We start from the raw sequence: 23,139 nt of genomic DNA, 5'->3' as shown, positions 1-23,139 counted from the left end.
TTTAATAGTCAATCGTTCTTTCTTGAATATGAGCTTGTTATTTCAAACCCTGATATAACGTTTTATTTAGTCTAATAATATATTTGATTTTTTTTACGTTCTGGTCACAACGGCACACTTTACTTTAGGCCATGTCGTGTCCACAATCCATCAAGGTTTATTCCCCTTCATAGCTAAATTTTATACAGTTAAGTCATTAAAAACAAGCTCCATTCACAGCCCAGATGATAAAAATTGAAAAAAAAAAAAAAAATTGAAAAAAAATCTGTTGTAAATATTATATATTCACAATTACTTTGCCATATCAATAAATCAAACCTTCGTAGTCAACCCCCACCCCCTGGATAAAGGCCAGTATTTTCCCAGGGTCGACATTATCAAGTAATGGACCTCATTCACCAATTGTAAATAAACACATTTAGCCACGTCATAATATTGATAAAACAGTGAAAAATACGTATCGCGAGTGACAGCCTTTTATGGATTATAAAATTTGTATAGAAGATTATATTTATATAGAAGATATATATAGAATCACGTGACTAAATGTTGTTTGTTTACGATTGGTGAATGAGGTCCATTACGAACGATATACAGCAATACGAATTAATGGATCGTCTTCTGTATCTACGATCAATAGACCTTTTGAATCCAAATAACACGCAAAAACAATGTTGTACATATAGCTCTACATCTATAGATTTAATTTATTTTTACATTTCTAATGACATTATATTTTATATTCTTATTTAATGTTTCAATCTTTTTTTGTCATGTCATTTTGTCAAGTAACCCAACTCATGCACGTGCAAGTGCGCTCGTGATCTGATCGCGTGACGTCACATTCTTGTGACTAACCTTGACCTTGTCCTACAGCCTAAGCCTGACAATGGACCTCATTCATCAATCGTAAACAAACAACATTTAGCACGTGGTGCTCTATCTCTTCTATATAATTTACGATCTCATGTTTAATTCATGATGGTTGTCACGTGACAGTTTTTCCCGTTGTTTTATCAATAAGATCACGTGACTAAATGTTGTTTGTTTACGATTGGTGAATGAGGTCCATTGATTGTTTCTGAAATCCTCATAGGAAAGTTTCAGTTGACTTTTTATTTAACTCAAATGTAGGTTTAGTTGTTTTTTTTTAACTATATACATTACTACTATAAACGGTCACTAGTAACATAGAGTCTAGATCTATTCATTAGCCATACAATGAAAAGGGCTATTGTCATTTTATTTCGCCTTAATGTATATATCTCTTCGTCCGAGTTATAAAAATTATAACAATCCTACCATTGCTCCTGCATTGCTTATCAAACAACAGACCCTTAGCGACAATCCAGTAAAATAATGCTTTCGTAATGTCTTTCGTTCTTTAACTTCGGACTTAAAGGCATTCGTCTTATATCATAATATGTTAATACGGCCTAGATATGCCTTGATTAAAATAGTTATGTAGGATCTATATTTATATATATTTGTGATTTATATTAATTATTGTATTCCATCTACAGCTGCACCACCATGGCCAGAATAGACCTAGTTATCTGGCCAGTTCTTTTCATAACATTTACGCTGTTGAGTTGCATGCTAAACGGAATTACGACTTTGCAGAACACTACCACGCCACCCACGCCCCCTCCTCCTCCAACATCAGTGCCATCTGTCAAGTCGTCAGACAATTTATTTCAAGTCAACGGAATCTTCCCAGAGTACACGGTCACGGCCGACAGCGGACCCGAGAGGTCAGAGTGCGGGATTGGTGCCCTGATGCCCTGGGCAGACAAACTGTACATGGTGTCCTATTTGTCTGTGCCGAAAGCGGGCAGTGGGACTGGATTGTACACCATCTATGCTAATGGCACGGTATATAACTTACTTTTAGTTAAGTGATGTGAAAGTAATTGGTTAGTTAAGGAATGTGGAAGTAATCTATTAGTGAAATGATGTGAAAGTAATCTGTTAGTTAAGTGATGTGAAAGTAATCTGTTAGTTAAGTGATGTGGAAGTAATTTGTTAGTTAAGTGATGTGAAAGTAATCTGTTCGTTAAGTGATGTGAAAGTAATTTGTTAGTTAAGTGATGTGGAAGTAATCTGTTAGTTAAGTGATGTGGAGGTAATCTGTTAGTTAAGTGATGTGGAGGTAATCTGTTAGTTAAGTGATGTGGAGGTAAGCGGTTAGTTAAGTGATGTGGAGGTAATCTGTTAGTTAAGTGATGTGAAAGTAATCTGTTAGTTAAGTGATGTGAAAGTAATCTGTTAGTTAAATGATGTGAAAGTAATCTGTTAGTTAAGTGATGTGGAGGTAAGCGGTTAGTTAAGTGATGTGGAGGTAATCTGTTAGTTAAGTGATGTGAAAGTAATCTGTTAGTTAAGTGATGTGAAAGTAATCTGTTAGTTAAGTGATGTGGAAGTAATCTGTTAGTTAAGTGATGTGGAGGTAATCTGTTAGTTAAGTGATGTGGAAGTAATCTGTTAGTTAAGTGATGTGGAGGTAAGCTGTTAGTTAAGTGATGTGGAGGTAATCTGTTAGTTAAGTGATGTGGAGGTAATCTGTTAGTTAAGTGATGTGGAGGTAAGCTGTTAGTTAAGTGATGTGGAAGTAATCTGTTAGTTAAGTGATGTGGAGGTAAGCTGTTAGTTAAGTGATGTGGAGGTAATCTGTTAGTTAAGTGATGTGGAAGTAATCTGTTAGTTAAGTGATGTGGAGGTAATCTGTTAGTTAAGTGATGTGGAGGTAAGCTGTTAGTTAAGTGATGTGGAAGTAATCTGTTAGTTAAGTGATGTGGAGGTAAGCGGTTAGTTAAGTGATGTGGAGGTAATCTGTTAGTTAAGTGATGTGGAGGTAATCTGTTAGTTAAGTGATGTGGAGGTAAGCTGTTACTTAAATGATGTGAAAGTAATCTGTTAGTTAAGTGATGTGGAAGTAATCTGTTAGTTAAGTGATGTGGAGGTAAGCTGTTAGTTAAGTGATGTGAAAGTAATCTGTTAGTTAAGTGATGTGGAGGTAAGCGGTTAGTTAAGTGATGTGGAGGTAATCTGTTAGTTAAGTGATGTGGAGGTAATCTGTTAGTAAAGTGATGTGGAGGTAAGCTGTTAGTTAAATGATGTGAAAGTAATCTGTTAGTTAAGTGATGTGGAAGTAATCTGTTAGTTAAGTGATGTGGAGGTAAGCTGTTAGTTAAGTGATGTGGAGGTAATCTGTTAGTTAAGTGATGTGGAAATAATCTGTTAGTTAAGTGATGTGGAAGTAATCTGTTAGGTAAGTGATGTGGAAGTAATCTGTTAGTTAAGTGATGTGGAGGTAAGCGGTTAGTTAAGTGATGTGGAGGTATTATTGTTAGTTAAGTGTTGTGGAGGTAATCTGTTAGTTAAGTGATGTGGAGGTAAGCTGTTAGTTAAGTGATGTGGAAGTAATCTGTTAGTTAAGTGATGTGGAGGTAATCTGTTAGTTAAGTGATGTGGAAGTAATCTGTTAGTTAAGTGATGTGGAAGTAATCTGTTAGTTAAGTGATGTGGAGGTAATCTGTTAGTTAAGTGATGTGGAGGTAAGCTGTTAGTTAAGTGATGTGGAAGTAATCTGTTAGTTAAGTGATGTGGAGGTAATCTGTTAGTTAAGTGATGTGGAAGTAATCTGTTAGTTAAGTGATGTGGAGGTAATCTGTTAGTTAAGTGATGTGGAAGTAATCTGTTAGTTAAGTGATGTGGAAGTAATCTGTTAGTTAAGTGATGTGGAAGTAATCTGTTAGTTAAGTGATGTGGAGGTAAGCTGTTAGTTAAGTGATGTGGAGGTAAGCGGTTAGTTAAGTGATGTGGAGGTAAGCTGTTAGTTAAGTGATGTGGAGGTAAGCGGTTAGTTAAGTGATGTGGAGGTAAGCTGTTAGTTAAGTGATGTGAAAGTAATCTGTTAGTTAAGTGGTGTGAAAGTAATCTGTTAGTTAAGTGATGTGGAGGTAAGCGGTTAGTTAAGTGATGTGGAGGTAAGCTGTTAGTTAAGTGATGTGAAAGTAATCTGTTAGTTAAGTGGTGTGAAAGTAATCTGTTAGTTAAGTGATGTGGAGGTAATCTGTTAGTTAAGTGATGTGGAAGTAATCTGTTAGTTAAGTGATGTGGAGGTAATCTGTTAGTTAAGTGATGTGGAGGTAACCTGTTAGTTAAGTGATGTGGAGGTAATCTGTTAGTTAAGTGATGTGGAGGTAATCTGTTAGTTAAGTGATGTGGAGGTAATCTGTTAGTTAAGTGATGTGGAGGTAAGCGGTTAGTTAAGTGATGTGGAGGTAATCTGTTAGTTAAGTGATGTGGAAGTAATCTGTTAGTTAAGTGATGTGGAGGTAATCTGTTAGTTAAGTGATGTGGAAGTAATCTGTTAGTTAAGTGATGTGAAAGTAATCTGTTAGTTAAGTGATGTGGAGGTAATCTGTTAGTTAAGTGATGTGGAGGTAAGCAGTTAGTTAAGTGATGTGGAGGTAATCTGTTAGTTAAGTTATGTGGAGGTAATCTGTTAGTTAAGTGATGTGGAGGTAAGCGGTTAGTTAAGTGATGTGGAGGTAATCTGTTAGTTAAGTGATGTGGAGGTAAGCTGTTAGTTAAGTGATGTGAAAGTAATCTGTTAGTTAAGTGGTGTGAAAGTAATCTGTTAGTTAAGTGATGTGGAGGTAATCTGTTAGTTAATTGATGTGGAGGTAATCTGTTAGTTAAGTGATGTGGAGGTAACCTGTTAGTTAAGTGATGTGGAGGTAATCTTTTAGTTAAGTGATGTGGAGGTAATCTGTTAGGTAAGTGATGTGGAAGTAATCTGTTAGTTAAGTGATGTGGAGGTAAGCGGTTAGTTAAGTGATGTGGAGGTATTATTGTTAGTTAAGTGTTGTGGAGGTAATCTGTTAGTTAAGTGATGTGGAGGTAAGCTGTTAGTTAAGTGATGTGGAAGTAATCTGTTAGTTAAGTGATGTGGAGGTAATCTGTTAGTTAAGTGATGTGGAAGTAATCTGTTAGTTAAGTGATGTGGAAGTAATCTGTTAGTTAAGTGATGTGGAGGTAATCTGTTAGTTAAGTGATGTGGAGGTAAGCTGTTAGTTAAGTGATGTGGAAGTAATCTGTTAGTTAAGTGATGTGGAGGTAATCTGTTAGTTAAGTGATGTGGAAGTAATCTGTTAGTTAAGTGATGTGGAGGTAATCTGTTAGTTAAGTGATGTGGAAGTAATCTGTTAGTTAAGTGATGTGGAAGTAATCTGTTAGTTAAGTGATGTGGAAGTAATCTGTTAGTTAAGTGATGTGGAGGTAAGCTGTTAGTTAAGTGATGTGGAGGTAAGCGGTTAGTTAAGTGATGTGGAGGTAATCTGTTAGTTAAGTGATGTGGAAGTAATCTGTTAGTTAAGTGATGTGGAGGTAAGCTGTTAGTTAAGTGATGTGGAAGCAATCTGTTAGTTAAGTGATGTGGAGGTAATCTGTTAGTTAAGTGATGTGGAGGTAAGCGGTTAGTTAAGTGATGTGGAGGTAATCTGTTAGTTAAGTGATGTGGAAGTAATCTGTTAGTTAAGTGATGTGGAGGTAATCTGTTAGTTAAGTGATGTGGAAGTAATCTGTTAGTTAAGTGATGTGGAAGTAATCTGTTAGTTAAGTGATGTGGAGGTAATCTGTTAGTTAAGTGATGTGGAGGTAAGCAGTTAGTTAAGTGATGTGGAGGTAATCTGTTAGTTAAGTTATGTGGAGGTAATCTGTTAGTTAAGTGATGTGGAGGTAAGCGGTTAGTTAAGTGATGTGGAGGTAATCTGTTAGTTAAGTGATGTGGAGGTAAGCTGTTAGTTAAGTGATGTGAAAGTAATCTGTTAGTTAAGTGGTGTGAAAGTAATCTGTTAGTTAAGTGATGTGGAGGTAATCTGTTAGTTAAGTGATGTGGAAGTAATCTGTTAGTTAAGTGATGTGGAGGTAATCTGTTAGTTAAGTGATGTGGAGGTAACCTGTTAGTTAAGTGATGTGGAGGTAATCTGTTAGTTAAGTGATGTGGAGGTAATCTGTTAGTTAAATGATGTGGAGGTAAGTGGTTAGTTAAGTGATGTGGAGGTAAGCGGTTAGTTAAGTGATGTGGAGGTAAGCGGTTAGTTAATTGATGTGGAGGTAAGCGGTTAGTTAAGTAATGTGGAGGTATTACTGTTTTAGACGTGCTTGCCACTCAGCTGCTTTTTTGGTTATTTGTTGTGTCATTGCTATTTATGTGTCAGTGCTATTTATGTGTCAGTGCTATTTATTTGTCATTGCTATTTATCTGTCAGTGCCATTTATCTTTCATTGCTATTTATGTGCCATTGCTATTTGCGTATCATTGCTATTTATGTGTCATTGCTATTTATATGTCATTGCTATTTATGTGTCATTGCTATTTATGTGTCATTGCTATTTATGTGTCATTGCTATTCGCGTATCATTGCTATTTATATATCATTGCTATTTATGTGTCATTGCTATTTATGTGTCATTGCCATTTATGTAACATTGCTAATTATGAACTATGCCGTTTATATGATATGCAGTTTGTGTTTGAATGCTTATGTGTCGTGTTGGGGACAGTACCAGGTAAAGGTGAGACAGACAGAAGAAGAGGTTGGTAATGAGCATCAAGGAATGAGCTGGCCTGTCTATGGATACGAGTCTAATCATGACGATATAAAAAAGAAAGGACAGAGACTGTTGACAGATTATGTGTTCGCTGTGTTTTTTTAACGTGTCTTGCTGTCTACGTGTTCTGCTGTCTACATGTTCTGCTGTTTACGTGTTTTGCTGTTTTCGTGTTTTGCTGTTTACGTGTTTTGCTGTTTATGTCTTTCTGTCTACGTGTTTTGCTGTTTTCGTGTTTTGCTGTTTATGTCTTGCTGTCTACGTGTTTTGCTGTTTACGTGTTCTGCTGTTTACGTGTCTTGCTGTTTACGTGTTTTGCTGTTTATGTCTTGCTATTTACGTGTTTTGTTGTTTTCATGTTTTGCTGCTTATGTCTTGCTGTTTACGTGTTTTGCTGTTTATGTCTTACTGTCTACGTATTCCGCTGTTTACGTGTTTTGCTGTTTACGTGTTTTGCTGTTCATGTCTTGCTGTCTACGTGTTCTGCTGTTTACGTGTCTTGCTATTTATATGTCTTGCTGTTTACGTGTCCTGCTGTTTTCGTGTTTTGCTGTTTACGTGTTTTGCTGTTTTCGTGTTTTGCTGTTTATGTCTTACTGTCTACGTGTTTTGCTGTTTACGTGTTCTGCTCTTTTTTTTATTTTATTTTTTAAACGTGTTCCACTGTTTACGTGTTGTTGTTTTTTAACGTGTTCTGTTGTTTACGTGTTTCGCTGTTTACGTGTTCGGCTGTTTGTGTAATGTTGTTTCTTTAATGCTGATAATTTAATGCTGTACTAGAAAACTCAGTGTACCAATATATGCAAGTCATACACTCAAACAGATTCGTATATAATGTGCCTTTAATCGTATCATCCCTCAGATGGTCAAGATAGCTGACCATAGGTCAACTTTTGCCAACCGAATTCTTCATCGACAAACCAGTCAGATTATTATTGGTGCATGGGTCATCGACATGTTTGGTAACGTCCGGACGTTCAAAGATTTGCTGGACGTGAGAGTGGCCTCAACAGCTGAACACTTGACAAAGCCAGAAACAATGGTCAGTTCGATATTTATTAGAATAAACAATGGTCAGTTCGATATTTATTAGAATAAACAATGGTCAGTTCGATATTTATTAGAATAAACAATGGTCAGTTCGATATTTATTAGAATAAACAATGGTCAGTTCGATATTTATTTGAAGAAACAATAGTCAGTTCGATATTTATTAGAATAAACAATGGTCAGTTCGATATTTTTTAGAAGAAACAATGGACAGTTCGATATTTATTTGAAGAAACAATGGTCAGTTCGATATTTATTTGAAGAAACAATGGTCAGTTCGATATTTATTTGAAGAAACAATGGTCAGTTCGATATTTATTTGAAGAAACAATGGACAGTTCTATATTTATTTGAAGAAGTAATATTCAGTCTGATATCATTAGAAGAAACAACGGCCAGTTTGATGACTTTAACTAAATGATTGGCCAGTTAAAATGGTTGCAAGACAATGTTAGTTTATTTACGTAAACATAAGTAATGGATATAGTAGGGGCCTACATAATAAGTCAGCTTACTAACTAATAATGAACTTATCTAGGAAGACAGAGGATTACGAGTCCATACGTCTTTACCCTCTTTATTTTTTTTTAATCCTCCTCCTGTTTTTTAGGAGGCGGTAATAAGAGGGAGTAATACAGGCCGAGTATGTTTTTAGATCATGAACAGGTCTGAATAACGTGAGCGGTTCTCGGCTGTTAATAAAATAGCTACCCCTGTAAGGATGGCTGCCTGGTCGTGCGGTATTCCCGTTGTACTGTTGTTCGGTTGTCTCGATGGTCCTGGGTTCATACCCTCCCCGCTGCCATCTCCCGTCGTCCTGCGGGGGATTTGGACTAGAAACTCTGAAGGAACATCAGAAACTTGTAAAGCTTTTTTCAAACTTTTTTTTTTACCTTGCGATTTATGGGACAGATGATGATAGGGTTAACGAGGGTGTCGTGTAGCCAGCACAACGGCCAACCACTTACTTTCTCCATACAATGTCAGGTGCCCATGAGAGTTAGGCGAACGCCCTAAAAATCCCGAAATTCCAAACCCCCGGCCTTCGCCGAAATTCGAACCCATAACCCCAGGTTCGGAAGCCAAGCACTTAACCACTTAGCAACCACGTTTCTGATCCTGTTTTAATATTTATTTCACTCAAAGAAGACAGACACAGAAGACAGACACAGAAGACGGAAAGAAAACTTAAATTTAAATAGACCGCCAGCGGACAACGGCTTTGTCTGCACGAGATTCGAGAAAATATGCAGGTCGCAACTGGCTTTGCGCAGTCATGTGAAACACTGCCCTCATTCTTAATCTTCGGAATCGAAGACGTTGCCATTATTATAATACCTTTGTCCCGTGTTATAGTCAGTCTATAGAAAACGTTAAGCCCCCATTGGTTATCTAAACCAAACAATACGCAGGCCTAATGTATTTTCGTTTTTGGCGATTTTCACACACGGAGCCAAATCTATATATAGCAAGCTTTTTGGAGTATACGGTGTACAAAACCGGAAGTATTGATAAAGTGTAATAATGGCTGAAGAATCCAGTGTCGTAAAAATGTGTCAGATATTACAAACCCTTCTACGTGTTATTCCAGTTATTCCATTGAAATTGTACACTGCATTGATTTTAGGAAAAAACAAAGACCATATTGCAGAAATTCAGATAAACAACCAAACCATAGAACAAGTACAAGAATATAAACATCTAGGTACAAATATCAACAAGAAACTACAATGGGATGAACACTGTCAAAACATATACAAGAAAATTCACCAGCGACTCCGCTCAGAAAGCTAAGAAAATTTAACATAGACAAAACAATAATCAAACTTTTCTACACAGCAACTATCAGCAGTCTAATCAACTTTGCCATCACCTGCTGGTATGGTAATACTTCCATAGACTTAATAGACTAACTAAAAAAGCATCGTATATCACTCAAATACAGCTACCATCTCTTAAAGAGCTTTTTCAAGAAAGATGCATTTCCAAAACACTCACGATTCTTAAAGACAACCTTCACCCATTAAACCACTGTTACATAAGATCTGAACGAAGTGGTCGTCTCCTTTTCATTAGGACTAAAACAGAAAGATTTAAAAACTCCTTTATCCCACTTTCGGTCAGAGTGTTACAAGATCAGCTGTCGTCATCGAGAAGTACATAGAAGTCCAATTCCTAAAGCGCTGGTTGTGAATGTGTATGTGTTTCGTGAGTGAATGTTGTTCGAATTTTCATCCATATTGTTTTTGTAAAGTAGTTACGCTGAGGTTGTCAATTGTAGTCAAACTGAATTTCCATTTGATTGGATCAATAAAATTATTTTATCTTATCTTATATTATTAGCCTGACATTGTTTGTGTTGCTATCACCAAAACCAGGTGTATATGCTGGGGATGGATGGGCCGCTGTGGGAATGCGACGTCACCACACTGGACTGCAGCCAGCTGTTTGATCTGGTGAAGACTCTGGACATCCCAGCTTCGCAAGGGGAGCAGCCCCACTTCAAGGCTTCTCACACCATGAACGGGCGACTTGTGGTAGCCAGTAACACGTTTGAGTTGAATGATTTTAAAGGGTAAAGGTTACATATGTAAAAAGAAACAATCTCACAAATATAAGATAAGAAACAAAATAAACACAATAAATATAAGAAAAATTTATAGGAAATTAACTTGAATGAACAAGTAGTCTATTTCTTTATTTCTAAATTTGACTTTATTTTAGATTTATTATAGACTATAACGAGATTAAAAGTTATTAATTACAGTGCCGGCCTTTGATAATAGGATGGTTCATAGACAAATGATTCAATAACAACTGGTTCATAGACTAACGCATTCACCGACAACTGCTTCACCGACAATTGGCTCACGACAACCTTTCACCCGACAAATGGCACACTGACAAGTTGTTCACTGACCAATTGTTCCCCACAATGGTTCACAGAAAAATGGTTCACAAACAAATGGTTCACTGGCAAATGGTTCCCCTACAAATGTTTGCGATGCGTGAAGTTTAATGAGAATCTTGAAATTGTAAAAGGGGCGTAATCCCTAACAAAAATAAGAAATTGTGACTTTAAGCCACACCTGTCACGTGATATATTCTGATCGTGACGTGGGCACTAAAGCGCGTGTAGTAGTGATTTCCCGAGATCCTCGAGTGAGGTTCAGACTACTAGGTCGTGCATAACACTACAGTGCAATGACAATCAAATGCACAGAGTAAATCTTGATACAGCAGACGTGAAGTTTCATCAAGCACAATATATATATATATGTATATATATAATTATATATAAATGTATATAATTATATATAAATATATATATATATTATATATATATATATATATATAATTATATATATATAATATATATATATATATATATATATATATATATATAATTATATATATATAATATATATATATATATATATATATATATATATATATATATATATATATATATATATATATATATATTCATGGGCGTAGCCAGGGGGGGTTCTTGGGGTTCAAACCCCCCCGAAATGAAATCCCACCCCCTGGGGGGGGGGGTGGAAACGGAAATAAGTGACTGATTTTTGCTTTCATTTTGTTTATTTTAGGTGAGATTTTAATACTAAATCATCACTTACCACAGCACAGCCGAGGCAGTTTTGAGTTAAAAACCCTCTACCAGGGGGTTTTGAGTTTAAATCCCCCTACCAGGGGGTTTTGAGATTTTAAAAAAACCTTATCAGGGGGCTTTGAGTTTAAAAAACCCCTACAGAGGGTTTTGAATTTTAACCCCCCTACCAGAGGTTTTTGCAGTTAAATCCCCCTCTTCTATAAAACAAAACAAAAAAAATGCAAACAACAATCCCCAAATTTCAACTGCACAGTTGAGGAAGATTTTGATTTTAAACCCCCCTCCAAAATTTACGATAAACCCCATCTTCAATATAAAAAAAGCAAATTACACAGTCAAAATTCTATGAGCGTAGCCAAAGGGGTTTTGAGTTTAAAACCCTCACCCTCCAGATGGGGTTTGAAGCTAAAAAGTACCTCTTCAATATAAAAAAAAAAAGCAAATTACACACTATTAAATCTATGAGCGTAGCCAAAGGGGTTTTGAGTTTAAATCCCCCTCCTCCAGATGGCTTTTTCTTTAAAGTTTTTGAGTTTAAAATTTCCATACAGAGCGTTTAGAGTTGAAAACCTCTCTCTTCAATATTATTTTAAAGCAAACTACAGTCACCAAATTCTAAGATCGTAGCTAAATGGGGGTTTGAATTAAAAACAAAACAAAAAACTCCAGAGATTTCTTAGTTTAAAACCCCTCAACAGATGATTTGACGAAAAAACTTTCCTTTTCGATGATATAAAATCTAAAGCGAAATACAGACATGTAATTCCAAGAGCGTAGACAAGAAAGGTTACAAATTTCTACCAGTGGCTTGGGCTCCATTAATAAAGTGTGAATAGTCTTCTGCCGAAATTGAAAATCATTAAATGTGTCTCAACAAAGATGGCTAAGACAGATTTTAGGAGTCAGTCATAGAGATCGGGTCTAAATCAAAGAAATCATATGCCGAACTGGGATTCGAATCCTCAGTAAGGTTGTGACAGAGCGTCGCATGAGGTTTTGCGGGACATGTTCTCACACAAAATGAATTACGCAAAATAAGAGTTGCGGAAACAGCTTGCCGGAAAATGCGCCGAACGGCGCGAGAGGGTCTAAGTAAGTAAGAATAGCACATTAGGTTTTTGAAATAAAACTTTTTAATAGCAAGATAATGCACTGTAGATACCTCAGAATATGCATTTTGTTGGCTTTCAATACCAGAAATAGTGCTCGGTGGCGGGGCTTCGCCCCGCGCTGGGGGAGCGCTGCGAACTCCCCCAGACCCCCTTGCTAGCAAGGGCAGGGAGTCTACAATAAACAATAAACGTCTTCCGAAAGGGTCAGTATGTAATAAAGATTAATTATGTACACACACACACACACACACATATATATATATATATATATATATATATAATTTTTTTCGGCCGGGGGGGGGAGGGGGGGGAGATTTCCCCCCCCCCCAAACCCTCCCCGAAAAAAAATCCTGGCTACGCCCATGTATATATATATATATAGATATATATATATATATATATATATATATATATATATATTGTACATATATATAAATTGTACAAATGCTCCTTCTTCCCTAGAGCTATAAGAGCATGGAATTGATTGCCTGAGCTAGCCAGGAATACCAGTGGCTTGGCAGAATTTAAGTCACTGATTAACTTGCATGACTAGATGCATGACGCGTAGGACGTAATCATCTTCTTTCTTTTTTTGAAGTAACGTCTGTATTATATAAGATAAGATAAATTGCATATGAAGATCCAGCCATAAGCCACTGCCTAAACAAGCTGATACATTTTAATATAAGCCAAGTTTGAACCTAACTTTCTCTTAAGGAATTAAACTTTGTAAAGTCCAATTAACTGATATCTAATAAGCAGGTCCGCTCTCTATCAGGACTTAATAACAAGTGTCATGATTAGTAACTTAATGCCTGAATAATGAGGGGTGTACACATTTGCATTCTACCAAGCTGAAAAACTAACTGACTATGATACAATTGACTTCCTGTCTCTAGGCTCAGAGGTTTCCCGTGCGTTTTCTGAACACTGTTTTAGTGACCACCTGTCACTGCTATAATGAGGCTGTGATACCACTTTCCTCTTCCTCATTGATTGCATCCATATAAAATTATAAATACAGTAGATTTACATTTTTAAAACATTTTTCATTGCCAGACTTCAACATGGCGGTAGACTCGCAGAATGGAAAGGGCCTGGAACCAACTGGACCATTCTAGCAGATACAGCCTTTGTGGAAGTAACCGGTCGTCGTAACTTTGGTCAGGTGATCTACGCTCTTGGTTGGGACAGCAAGTCAGTGATTCTCAAAGTCTACGAGGGGGAAGAAACAGGTGGGAACACCTTTTACCTTTACCTATCCCTTAGTCTATTGGACCGTTGGGGCACCATGCAAGACTCGTCTATCGTCTTTCTCCATTCCTCTCTGTCTTTTACCTTAGTTAGAACCTCTTTCAATGGCAGGCCCGTCCATTCTTTAATGTTGTTCTCCCATCGCTATGCTATCTCTGTCTGCCTCTTCTTCTTCTTTTTCCTGGTACTGTCCCTGAAGGAAGGTCTTTACGAGCCCAGAAGATCTTGTAATATGGCCATAGATTTTAAGCTTGCGTTTTTTTCTACGATAGTTAGCAGGTCATCATGGGGTCCAATCGCCGCAGAAACCCTGTCTCTAATCTCTAGTCTTTGAATGTGAGGACACAACTATTTGTAAAGAAAATAACACCTTTCTCTACCCTTTCTCTACAATTTGTAAGAATAACTTCATACAGATCATTAGAAGATAGCCTAGTGGTGGATTTTTATCATTTCTTTTCATTATAGAGTACAACTATAGTCAGACGTAAAGACCAAAAGAATTTAAATTTAAAACATATCTTACAGAGTACAACTACTGGCAGACGTACAGACTACCAAAAGCCTCTCACGCCTTTGATCATCTCTGGCAGACTGAGTGGCCCAGAATCAGGGAAGTAGAGACGGAACGATACCTCATGGACATGCACGGAATGTTTTATGAGTTGTCTCCCTTGGGTTGGGCCGGAAGTACCTGGGGGATACGCCCCATATCCCAGCATCTTCGTGTCATTCCAGACTTTACGTCATTTAGAGGATTCCTCGTCTTAGGAGGAAACCAGGTGAGTTAAGATTATCTGTTATAGTTACTTTTGGAGATATCAACATATATTGTCTTGATTTCAAATACTATTACTAACTGAAACCCAATTATTTAAGAATTCTGTAAGTGGATTCAGTGAGTAAGTACTATGCATATTTCCCTAGGTATCTTCAATCATGGATAACAATGTGGTCACTGGTCAGTCTCAGTCCAATCTATGGTTTGGTAAGACCGATGACCTCTGGAGCTTTGGCAAACCCCAGGTAGGTGGTGACTTCATTCTTATTACTTAGTTTGATCACAATGTTTTACAAAGCTTATATCAACTCTGTCTGTCTGTCTGTCAGTCTTCAGGTACAATTTTCGTACACGTTATTTCTCCGACAGCCAATCTCGGATCAAGCTGAAACTTTACACAATTTTTTATTGCACCCAAATCAATAAAAAAAAATTTAACCATTTATTTAATTAATTATTGGTAATTAATTATTTTGTTTAGTATCGAAAAATGGAAAGAAATGTTTCTTATTCAGAGATGTGGCTATTTATATGGAGTTTTCCCCCTGGGAAGCATGGTCGGGAGGCTAAGTACACCTTGGCTTGGCTTGGAAGGGGGCTCATAGGCAGCATGGAAATCCTTCTCCCAGATCCCCCCTCCACCACTTGTCCACAAATGAGATTGGACCATAGAGCTCTGAGCATGCTGTAAGCATGAAAGTAGCGCTATAGAAAGGTTATAATCATTGGACCAAAGCGCTCTGAGCATGCTGTAAGCATGAAAGTAGCGCTATAGAAAGGTTATAATCATTGGACCAAAGCGCTCTGAGCATGCTGTAAGCATGAAAGTAGCGCTATAGAAAGGTTATACTCATTATTTAGTTCTGTACACATTAGCTCTCCCGCTTCTCATTCTTGAATCACGTTGACATTTTGCAGAACTATTCATGGTCTATGGTAGCTTTCATTCCATTGGTACATAAGAGCCTAAAGCTTTTGGACCAAATAACTGCTGACCATAGGGATGTCACCTTCATCCGATCCCCGCCCATGTGGGCATGGATGGAAACGAAACGGCAGACACAGAAGCAAAGAGAGCCCTAAATCAAGGGGTGTCAGGAACCCGAATTCCCTGTTGCCTCTGCCACCTATCGAGAGTGGCAGGATCGGTGGGAAACTGAGACCCACAACAAACTCAGACAGAATGTGGCGGATGTCAGGTGGCGGCCCACAACTAAGGGTCTGACAAGGCGTGGTAGCACGACCATGTCCAGACTTAGGATTGGCTACACCTACATCACGCACTCTTTTGTGCTGAAGAGAGAGGAGTTCCCACTTTGTGAGTACTGTGACTCTCGCCTCACCGTGGAACATATCCTCATTGATTGCCCGACATACCAGGATATAAGAGGACATTTTTTTAGAGCGCACAACTTAAAAACACTGTTCGATAGTGTCCACCTTGGGAAGGTACTGGGCTTTGTCCGGGAGGTGGGGTTGTCTACGAAGATTTGATCTGTGAGATTGTGAACATATAATATTTACAAAAGATTTTTACTAAATTATTAAATTTTCACTACCTTTACTATTTTAACTGTGAATAGACCTTGTTTTTAAATAACTTAACTAAATACAATTTAGCTCTTATGGTATGAAGGGAGTAACCTTTTAGGGATTACGGGCACGACATGGCCTAAAATGTGCCGATGTGCCAAAAAACTCAACTCAAACTCATGAATCAATTAAAAAAAACGAATTGTTAATCAATTAGTGATAATTAATTAATTTAGTTTAATATAGCGAGATAGGAACTAAGCCCTGTCATCTTGAAATATATGGCAGTAATAAGCGATTCTTCCCCTCCGATAAGCTTTTTTTTTAATTGAATTTTTTTTTTTTGTTAGTTATTTCTAACTGGTGCAAACTTTCTTAGTTTTTTTTTCTAGCGACATAGGTAGAGATCAAGATAGATCTGTTTTTAAAAGTATCTAATTTGATCAAGAAGATCACGCGTCATGCATCTAGTCATGCATATTAACCAATAACCTAAATTCTGCAAAGTCACTGGTTTTCCTGGCTGGCTCAGCCAACCCACCACATGCTACAATAGCACTAGGGATAAATGAGGATAAATCTAGATCTAGTCAAAGGAATACAGTTTTCTCCTATTTGAAATCCGCTTATTTTGTGCAAGATGTATCGGTCAATACTATTTAAAACTTGAGTGTTTTAGTCTGTCAATAGAAGGAGAGAGTGTAATTACACATTAAGATTTTAAGGAGATTAGCCTTGTACATGAAACACTAAATCATTAAAGCTAATTTCATTTTGGTAACATGTCCTAAACTTTATACTTCGCAGGGCTGGGGTGCTGTATGGCGGACTGAGGATGTTGTCAAAGGGTCGATTTCTGATCCTTTTCTCATGACTGGCTTTGATAAAAAAGTATTGCATGTCATTCTTCATGATGATAATGTGCTATCGGCTGTGATACAAGTCGAGGTGGACGTCACAGGGGCAGCAGGTGAGTCGCAGGGGTAGCAAGTGAGTCAGTGAGTCACAGGGGTAGCTAGTAATTCGCAGGGGTAGCAAGTGAGTCACAGAGGCAGCTAGTGAGTTACAGGGGTAGCAAGTGAGTCAATGAGTCACAGGGGTAACTAGCAATTCGCAGGGGTTGCAAGTGAGTCACAGGGGCAGCTAGTGAGTTACAGGGGTAGCAAGTGAGTCACAGGGGCAGCTAGTGAGTCACAGGGGTAGCAAGTGAGTCACAGGGGCAGCTAGTGAGTTACAGGGGTAGCTAGTGAGTCACAGGGGTAGCTAGCAATTCGCAGGGGTAGCAAGTGAGTCACAGAGGCAGCTAGTGAGTTACAGGGGTAGCAAGTGAGTCACAGGGGCAGCTAGTGAGTTACAGGGGTAGCAAGTGAGTCAATGAGTCACAGGGGTAGCTAGCAATTCGCAGGGGTTGCAAGTGAGTCACAGGGGCAGCTAGTGAGTCACAGGGGTAGCAAGTGAGTCACAGGGGCAGCTAGTGAGTCACAGGGGTAGCAAGTGAGTCACAGGGGCAGCTAGTGAGTTACAGGGGTAGCTAGTGAGTCACAGGGGTAGCTAGCAATTCGCAGGGGTAGCAAGTGAGTTACAGCGGCAGCTAGTGAGTTACAGAGGCAGCTAGTGAGTCACAGAGGCAGCTAGTGAGTTACAGAGGGAGCTAGTGAGTCACAGAGGCAGCTAGTGAGTCACAGAGGCAGCTAGTGAGTCACATTATTTCATATACATCATAAGAATGCGCGAGCAGCGCTATATAATTCCCCCCCCCCCCGTTGATTTCAATAGCAAACAGGACCACAAAGTGTCCAATGACTGAGTTTTATAAAGCATTTTACAAACCAATATTTCAATACAGTCTATTAAACCTAATCTTTCTTCTTTGTAATCAGGACACAGTCAGTATGAGAAATGGCTGCAATTCAAACAGTTACAGATGGCATCCGGCGACCAGTCCGCATACCAGATTGTTACATTTCCTGAAGGCTTCAGTGTGCATTGGATACGTCTAGTGTTGGCAAATTGTTACACAAATTCCGCATTTGACAACACTTGTAAACTGACGGCTTACTTTCATTATACGTAAACGTAATGTGACTCGATGCTGCCAACTCTAAAAGTTGACTCATCATGAGAACTGCCGTAGTGTATATATAGATATGTACTGATTTACTTGAAAAGAATAAATAAATCTCTTTGAAAAAAATGTGGTTGTTTGTCTACATTTGTTTCCCTTAGCTTTTATGTTTTGATCTAATGTTTTAAGCATTGTTGTATAAGACATTGGACAACGTGACTTATAAAGGTCCTAACTCTTTAACAGCTTAAGAGCATTACGATGCCTAAATTCAAATCCAGACCTGATTATAGCGAGGTGTTTTCATTTTTTTTTTAAATTATTATTTGACTTCATTGGCCTCCTTCAGTCGTAGAACGACTATGGTTCATCTCAGAGCACACTTCCTCATGTGGCTGTGGAGCCCTATTTTGGAGAGACACCCCCGTCCACAGATAGCGCAGGTTAAGGTGGCTTTTGCTTCGGTGGTAGAGGAGCTGGCCGTTTTTCGGACTGTACGTTTTTCTTCCTGGACTGAGACCCATGTACTTTCACTGTCCCTAGCTTTCCTGGTCACTCTCTCTCTCTCCATCTGGTGCGGTCTAGAGCTATGTCTTCCCAATTGACTTTATACAAACCATTATGTATCTTTATACTCTAGAGAAACTTTCTATTTCAATTCCGATATTTAGGCCTACTGTTAGGCGCTTCCGCCCGCGGTGTCTCCTGCTGACAACGACAGGAAGCTTGTTACGAACGTAGAGAGTTAGCCAACATTCGATGGTTCCCTTCATTGCTATTAAACTTCTTGTTCAGCATCGGCGTCGACTAACTTCTAGGCCTATCGATTGTTCGGCCTTTCGCCGGTGTTGTTGGATTTCGTTGAGAGTTACCTCCGTTTGGTTTCTCTGCAGTAGACACCGCGGAAGCGCCTAACACTAAAATGTTTGTTTGTTTGTAAAATGTGTGACATGTTTCGGCTGTTCCTTCAGAGTTGAAGATAGTTTTACTTCCTAGTCCAAACCTCCCGCAGGACGACGGGGATGGGAGCGGGCAGGGTTTGAACCCGGGACCATCGATAAATCCAAACGACAGTCCAGCGCGCAAACCGCTCGACCAGGCAACCATCCTACTCATTGTAAAACTAGCACATCGGGTAGTCTCAAAAATTCACTTGCTAGTTTTTTATTACATTTTTTTTTTTGCTTTGGACGCAGCAAATATTTTTTTGCAGATGGTACTATTGTACTTTTGAAGTTTATTCTACAAGAGTCATAGTGTACTTTTTGAATCCATAAAAGGAGTACTTTTAACTTGTTTCCACCATTTCTCTGATGCTCGCTGCAGAATATTGTACCTACAGATGAAAGATTTGTAATGCAGTTAGAAAAGGAGTAGGCAAACGTTTTTAATCGTTTATTTATATTGTTTCTTTTGTTGTCTCCCTTTTAATGACAATTTTTGATTTCCTCCCTTGAGATTTGGAAAACTACTTCCTCATCATCAAGGTGGAAATCCTGTCTGCTAGAGTCAGTATATCGGGAGTTTCTGTTCAGAAACAATTTCTCTGTGGCATTTTTTTTTTTGGTCACAGGGACCAATTAGAGTCGTATCGAAAGTTATTTTATATGTATCTATATATCTATATATATATATATATGTATATATATATATACTTTTTTTTTCTTGAATATTTTCCCCCTTTTTTCCCCCCCTTTTTTAATTTTTCCTCTTCCCCTCTTCAATATATAATTTCTCGGTAGACTGCACAAGCATGCGCAATATTGACAATGGTGGTGGAGAATTATTTTTTTTTAACAATAGTAAAAACTTTGACATATGTAAAAAAAAAAAAAAAAAAAACTTTGACATATGTAAAAAAAAAAAAATGAAACTAAATACTAATTTAGTAACAATTTGATGTAGAAGCTTGTTGAGATATGAGGTTATGTTGATGCTCAATATTAGGAAAACAGAAGAAGAATAACATCTGTACAGACTGCAATCGTCTGCAAGGTAAACGTCTGCAAGGTAGTAAGGAATAATATATTTGTATGTAGACTGCACAGGTATGCACAATACGGATAGTGGTGGTATTTTTTCAATACTTGTAAAGAAGTCACTATGGACATAATTGTTAAAAAGTACAAATTTATACAAAGAATTGTTTGCTTAGATATCATGTGGTCATGCCTGATTCTCAATACAGGAACAACAAGAAAAACAGTGTTTACATAAAACGTAAAGGTCTGCCCTTGTTCTTGATTTCTTTCCCTTTTCTTGGGTTTTCACGTGTTCGCTCCTGGTTCCTTATTGTGTTTCCGTTCCTTGACTTGCCGGCCTAATGTTCCATTTCGATATGATTCTCTGTTTTAGTCGGATGAGATCTCTCGTTTTCTCCTGCCTTACTCTCTCGTCTTTGTAGATCAAAACTTTGGTTTAAGTGTCACACTACTCTACAGTCACAAGGTCAAGGCGTGGCCTTCGTGATTGTATACTGTCTTGAATTGTCTTAACCTTTGTCAATTTCAAGGGGCGATCACTGTTTTTTTTTTTTGGAGTACTAGCTTTTCTAATTATATGGTTACAGGGTCTTTAAATATATAAAAAAGATAATTTGGGATGTATATCTATACACACGCATACACACTCGCATACACATATTTTTTTTTTTTTTTTTTTTTTAGGACACCTCAGCTTTTTAGCTTTTGACTTCAGTTGTCGAGCTGTTTACATCCTAGGAATCCTTGGGCCTTCGCCTCTTTTCTTTGCCTCTTTTTTGGGCTATTGGCCTCTTTATTGGGCTTTTTTTTTTTTTTTTTTTTTTTTTTTAATAAAAAAAAAGGTGCATATTTTACTAGTAAGCGTACAAATGAAGTAGTTATATTTTAAAGTGAAATGATTGCAAAACATAGCAATGCATATAGTTACAATTAGGTTGTCATAATATTTGAACGTTTTAAATTGCTTTGTATATGGAGTTATTTTTTTACAATAGCATATAATGAATATTTTTGAAATTTAAATCTTAAAATATATGTGGTGAGAATGTCAACAATAGGTAATTAAATAGAAACAATCAAAGAGTGAAAGTAGAAACTTAAATGATATTAAAACATTTTAAACATCGTAGTCACATTTTTTTTTCCACTTTGTCTACATTGCTTATGGTTGTTTCCTTTGTGCTTTGCTACATTACCCCAGTTCTTTATATTAACTTCCATCGAACATGCATACACATCTATGTGTGTACACACTTATGCGAACATAGGCATTTAAACTTTTATATTGTTTCTGTTGTTGTCTCCCTTTTAAAGACAATTTTTGATTTCCTCCCTTGAGATTTGGAAAACTACTTCCTCATCATCAAGGTGGAAATCCTGTCTGCTAGAGTCAGTATATCGGGAGTTTCTGTTCAGTAACAATTTCTCTGTGGCTGGTCACAGGGACCAATTAGAGTCGTACTGAAAGTTATTTTATATGTATCTTTTTATCTCTATATATATGTATATATATATATACTTTTTTTTTTTTGAATATTTTCCCCCTTCTTCTTTTTTTTCCCCCCTTTTTAAATTTTTGCTCTTCCCCTCTTTAATATATTATTTCTCTGTAGACTGCACAAGCATGCGCAATATTGACAATGATAGTGGAGAATTTTTTTTATTATTTTTTTTTTACAACTTTTGACAATGAAACTAAATACTAATTTAGTAACAATTTGATGTAGAAGCTTGTTGAGATATGAAGTTATGTTGATGCTCAATATTAGAAAAACAGAAGAAAAATAATATATGTACAGACTGTAAACGTTTGCAAGGTAGTAAGAAATAATATATATGTAGACTGCACAGGTATGCACAATACGGATAGTGGTGGTATTTTTTCAATATTCGAAAAAAGTTACTATGAACATAATTGTTAAAAAGTACAAATTTATACAAAGAATTGTTTGCTTAGATATCATGTGGTCATGCCTGATTCTCAATACAGTAACAACAGAAGAAAAACAATGTTTACATAAAACGTAAAGGTCTGCCCTTGTTCTTGATTTCTTGGAGTTACTCTTTTCTTTCCCTTTTCTTGGGTTTTCACGTGTTCGCTCCTGGTTCCTCATTGTTTTTTCCGTTCCTTGACTTGACGGCCTAATGTTCCATTTCGATATGATTCTCTGTTTTAATCGAATGAGATCTCTCGTTTTCTCCTGCCTAACTCGCTCGTCTTTGTAGATCAAAACTTTGGTTAAAGTCTTTACAGTCACAAGGTCAAGGCGTGGCCTTCGTGATTGTGTACTGTCTTGAATTGTCTTAACTCTTGTCAATTTTAAGGGGCGATCACTGTTTTTTTTTTATTTTGAGTACTAGCTTTTTTAATGATATGGTTACAGGGTCTTTTAACATACAAAAAGGATCATTTAGGATATATATCTATACACACGCATACACATATTCATATATATATTCCCTTTTCTTTAAGTTTATGGACAATCTTGGTATTTTTATGTAGCGCTATATTGTTTCATACACATATTTATTCCTTGTTTAAGGGGATATCGCATTTGGGGCCACTAAAGACATTTTCTGTATTTGTATATTTTATAAAATTTTAAATGATACATCTATAGTCTGTTAGTTTTGAATATTAGCATGGCTAAATGTATATATTTATTACTTTCAAAAATTTTTTATTTTTTTTTCATAGTTATCATAAGAGAGAACATATAAATGACCATTAAATGATAAAACGGGAATGTTAACTTAGATCTGTAGATCTATGCTTTGCACTTTAATAGTTATCTAGATAATTCTCGAGTTGTTTGTCCTTGACTGATAGATACAGTAACAAATAGTTATCTAGATAATTCTCGAGTTGTTTGTCCTTGACTGCTAGATACAGTAACCACTTCAGATCTGATGATGCTCATTTTTTTTTTTGTTCTGACACAAGCTGAGCTCTAGCTAATGGGGGACACGACAATTCGTTCACTGACATTTCGTTCACCGACAAATCGTTCACGACTTTTCGTTCACGCGACTATTCGTTCACCAGACATTTCGTTCACTCAACAATTCGTTCACGCGACTATTCGCTCACGGACTATTCGCTCACA

The 23,139-nt window shown here is 37.2% G+C and overlaps 2 protein-coding genes across 2 annotated transcripts in view; one reads left to right on the top strand and one right to left on the bottom strand.

Annotated features, from left to right (window-relative positions):
- Positions 1-23,139, bottom strand: part of LOC106061980 (proteasomal ATPase-associated factor 1-like) — a 164,626-nt gene that overhangs the window by 65,980 nt on the left and 75,507 nt on the right. The gene's annotated exons all lie outside the window — the stretch shown is intronic.
- LOC106065393 (uncharacterized) lies at positions 1,110-18,170 on the top strand. The gene is made up of 9 exons (XM_056034096.1): positions 1,110-1,130; positions 1,524-1,875; positions 7,484-7,663; positions 10,050-10,246; positions 13,477-13,652; positions 14,200-14,453; positions 14,599-14,697; positions 16,793-16,955; positions 17,866-18,170. Exons 2-9 carry the CDS (start codon positions 1,534-1,536, stop codon positions 18,057-18,059), a joined length of 1,605 nt encoding a protein of 534 aa, XP_055890071.1. The 5' UTR covers positions 1,110-1,130; positions 1,524-1,533; the 3' UTR covers positions 18,060-18,170.

This window comes from Biomphalaria glabrata, chromosome 6 (genome assembly GCF_947242115.1).
Source record: "Biomphalaria glabrata chromosome 6, xgBioGlab47.1, whole genome shotgun sequence".
NCBI lineage: Eukaryota > Metazoa > Mollusca > Gastropoda > Planorbidae > Biomphalaria > Biomphalaria glabrata.
The sequence above is the reverse complement of the archived record's forward strand: the minus strand, read 5'-3'. Positions and strand labels throughout refer to the sequence as shown.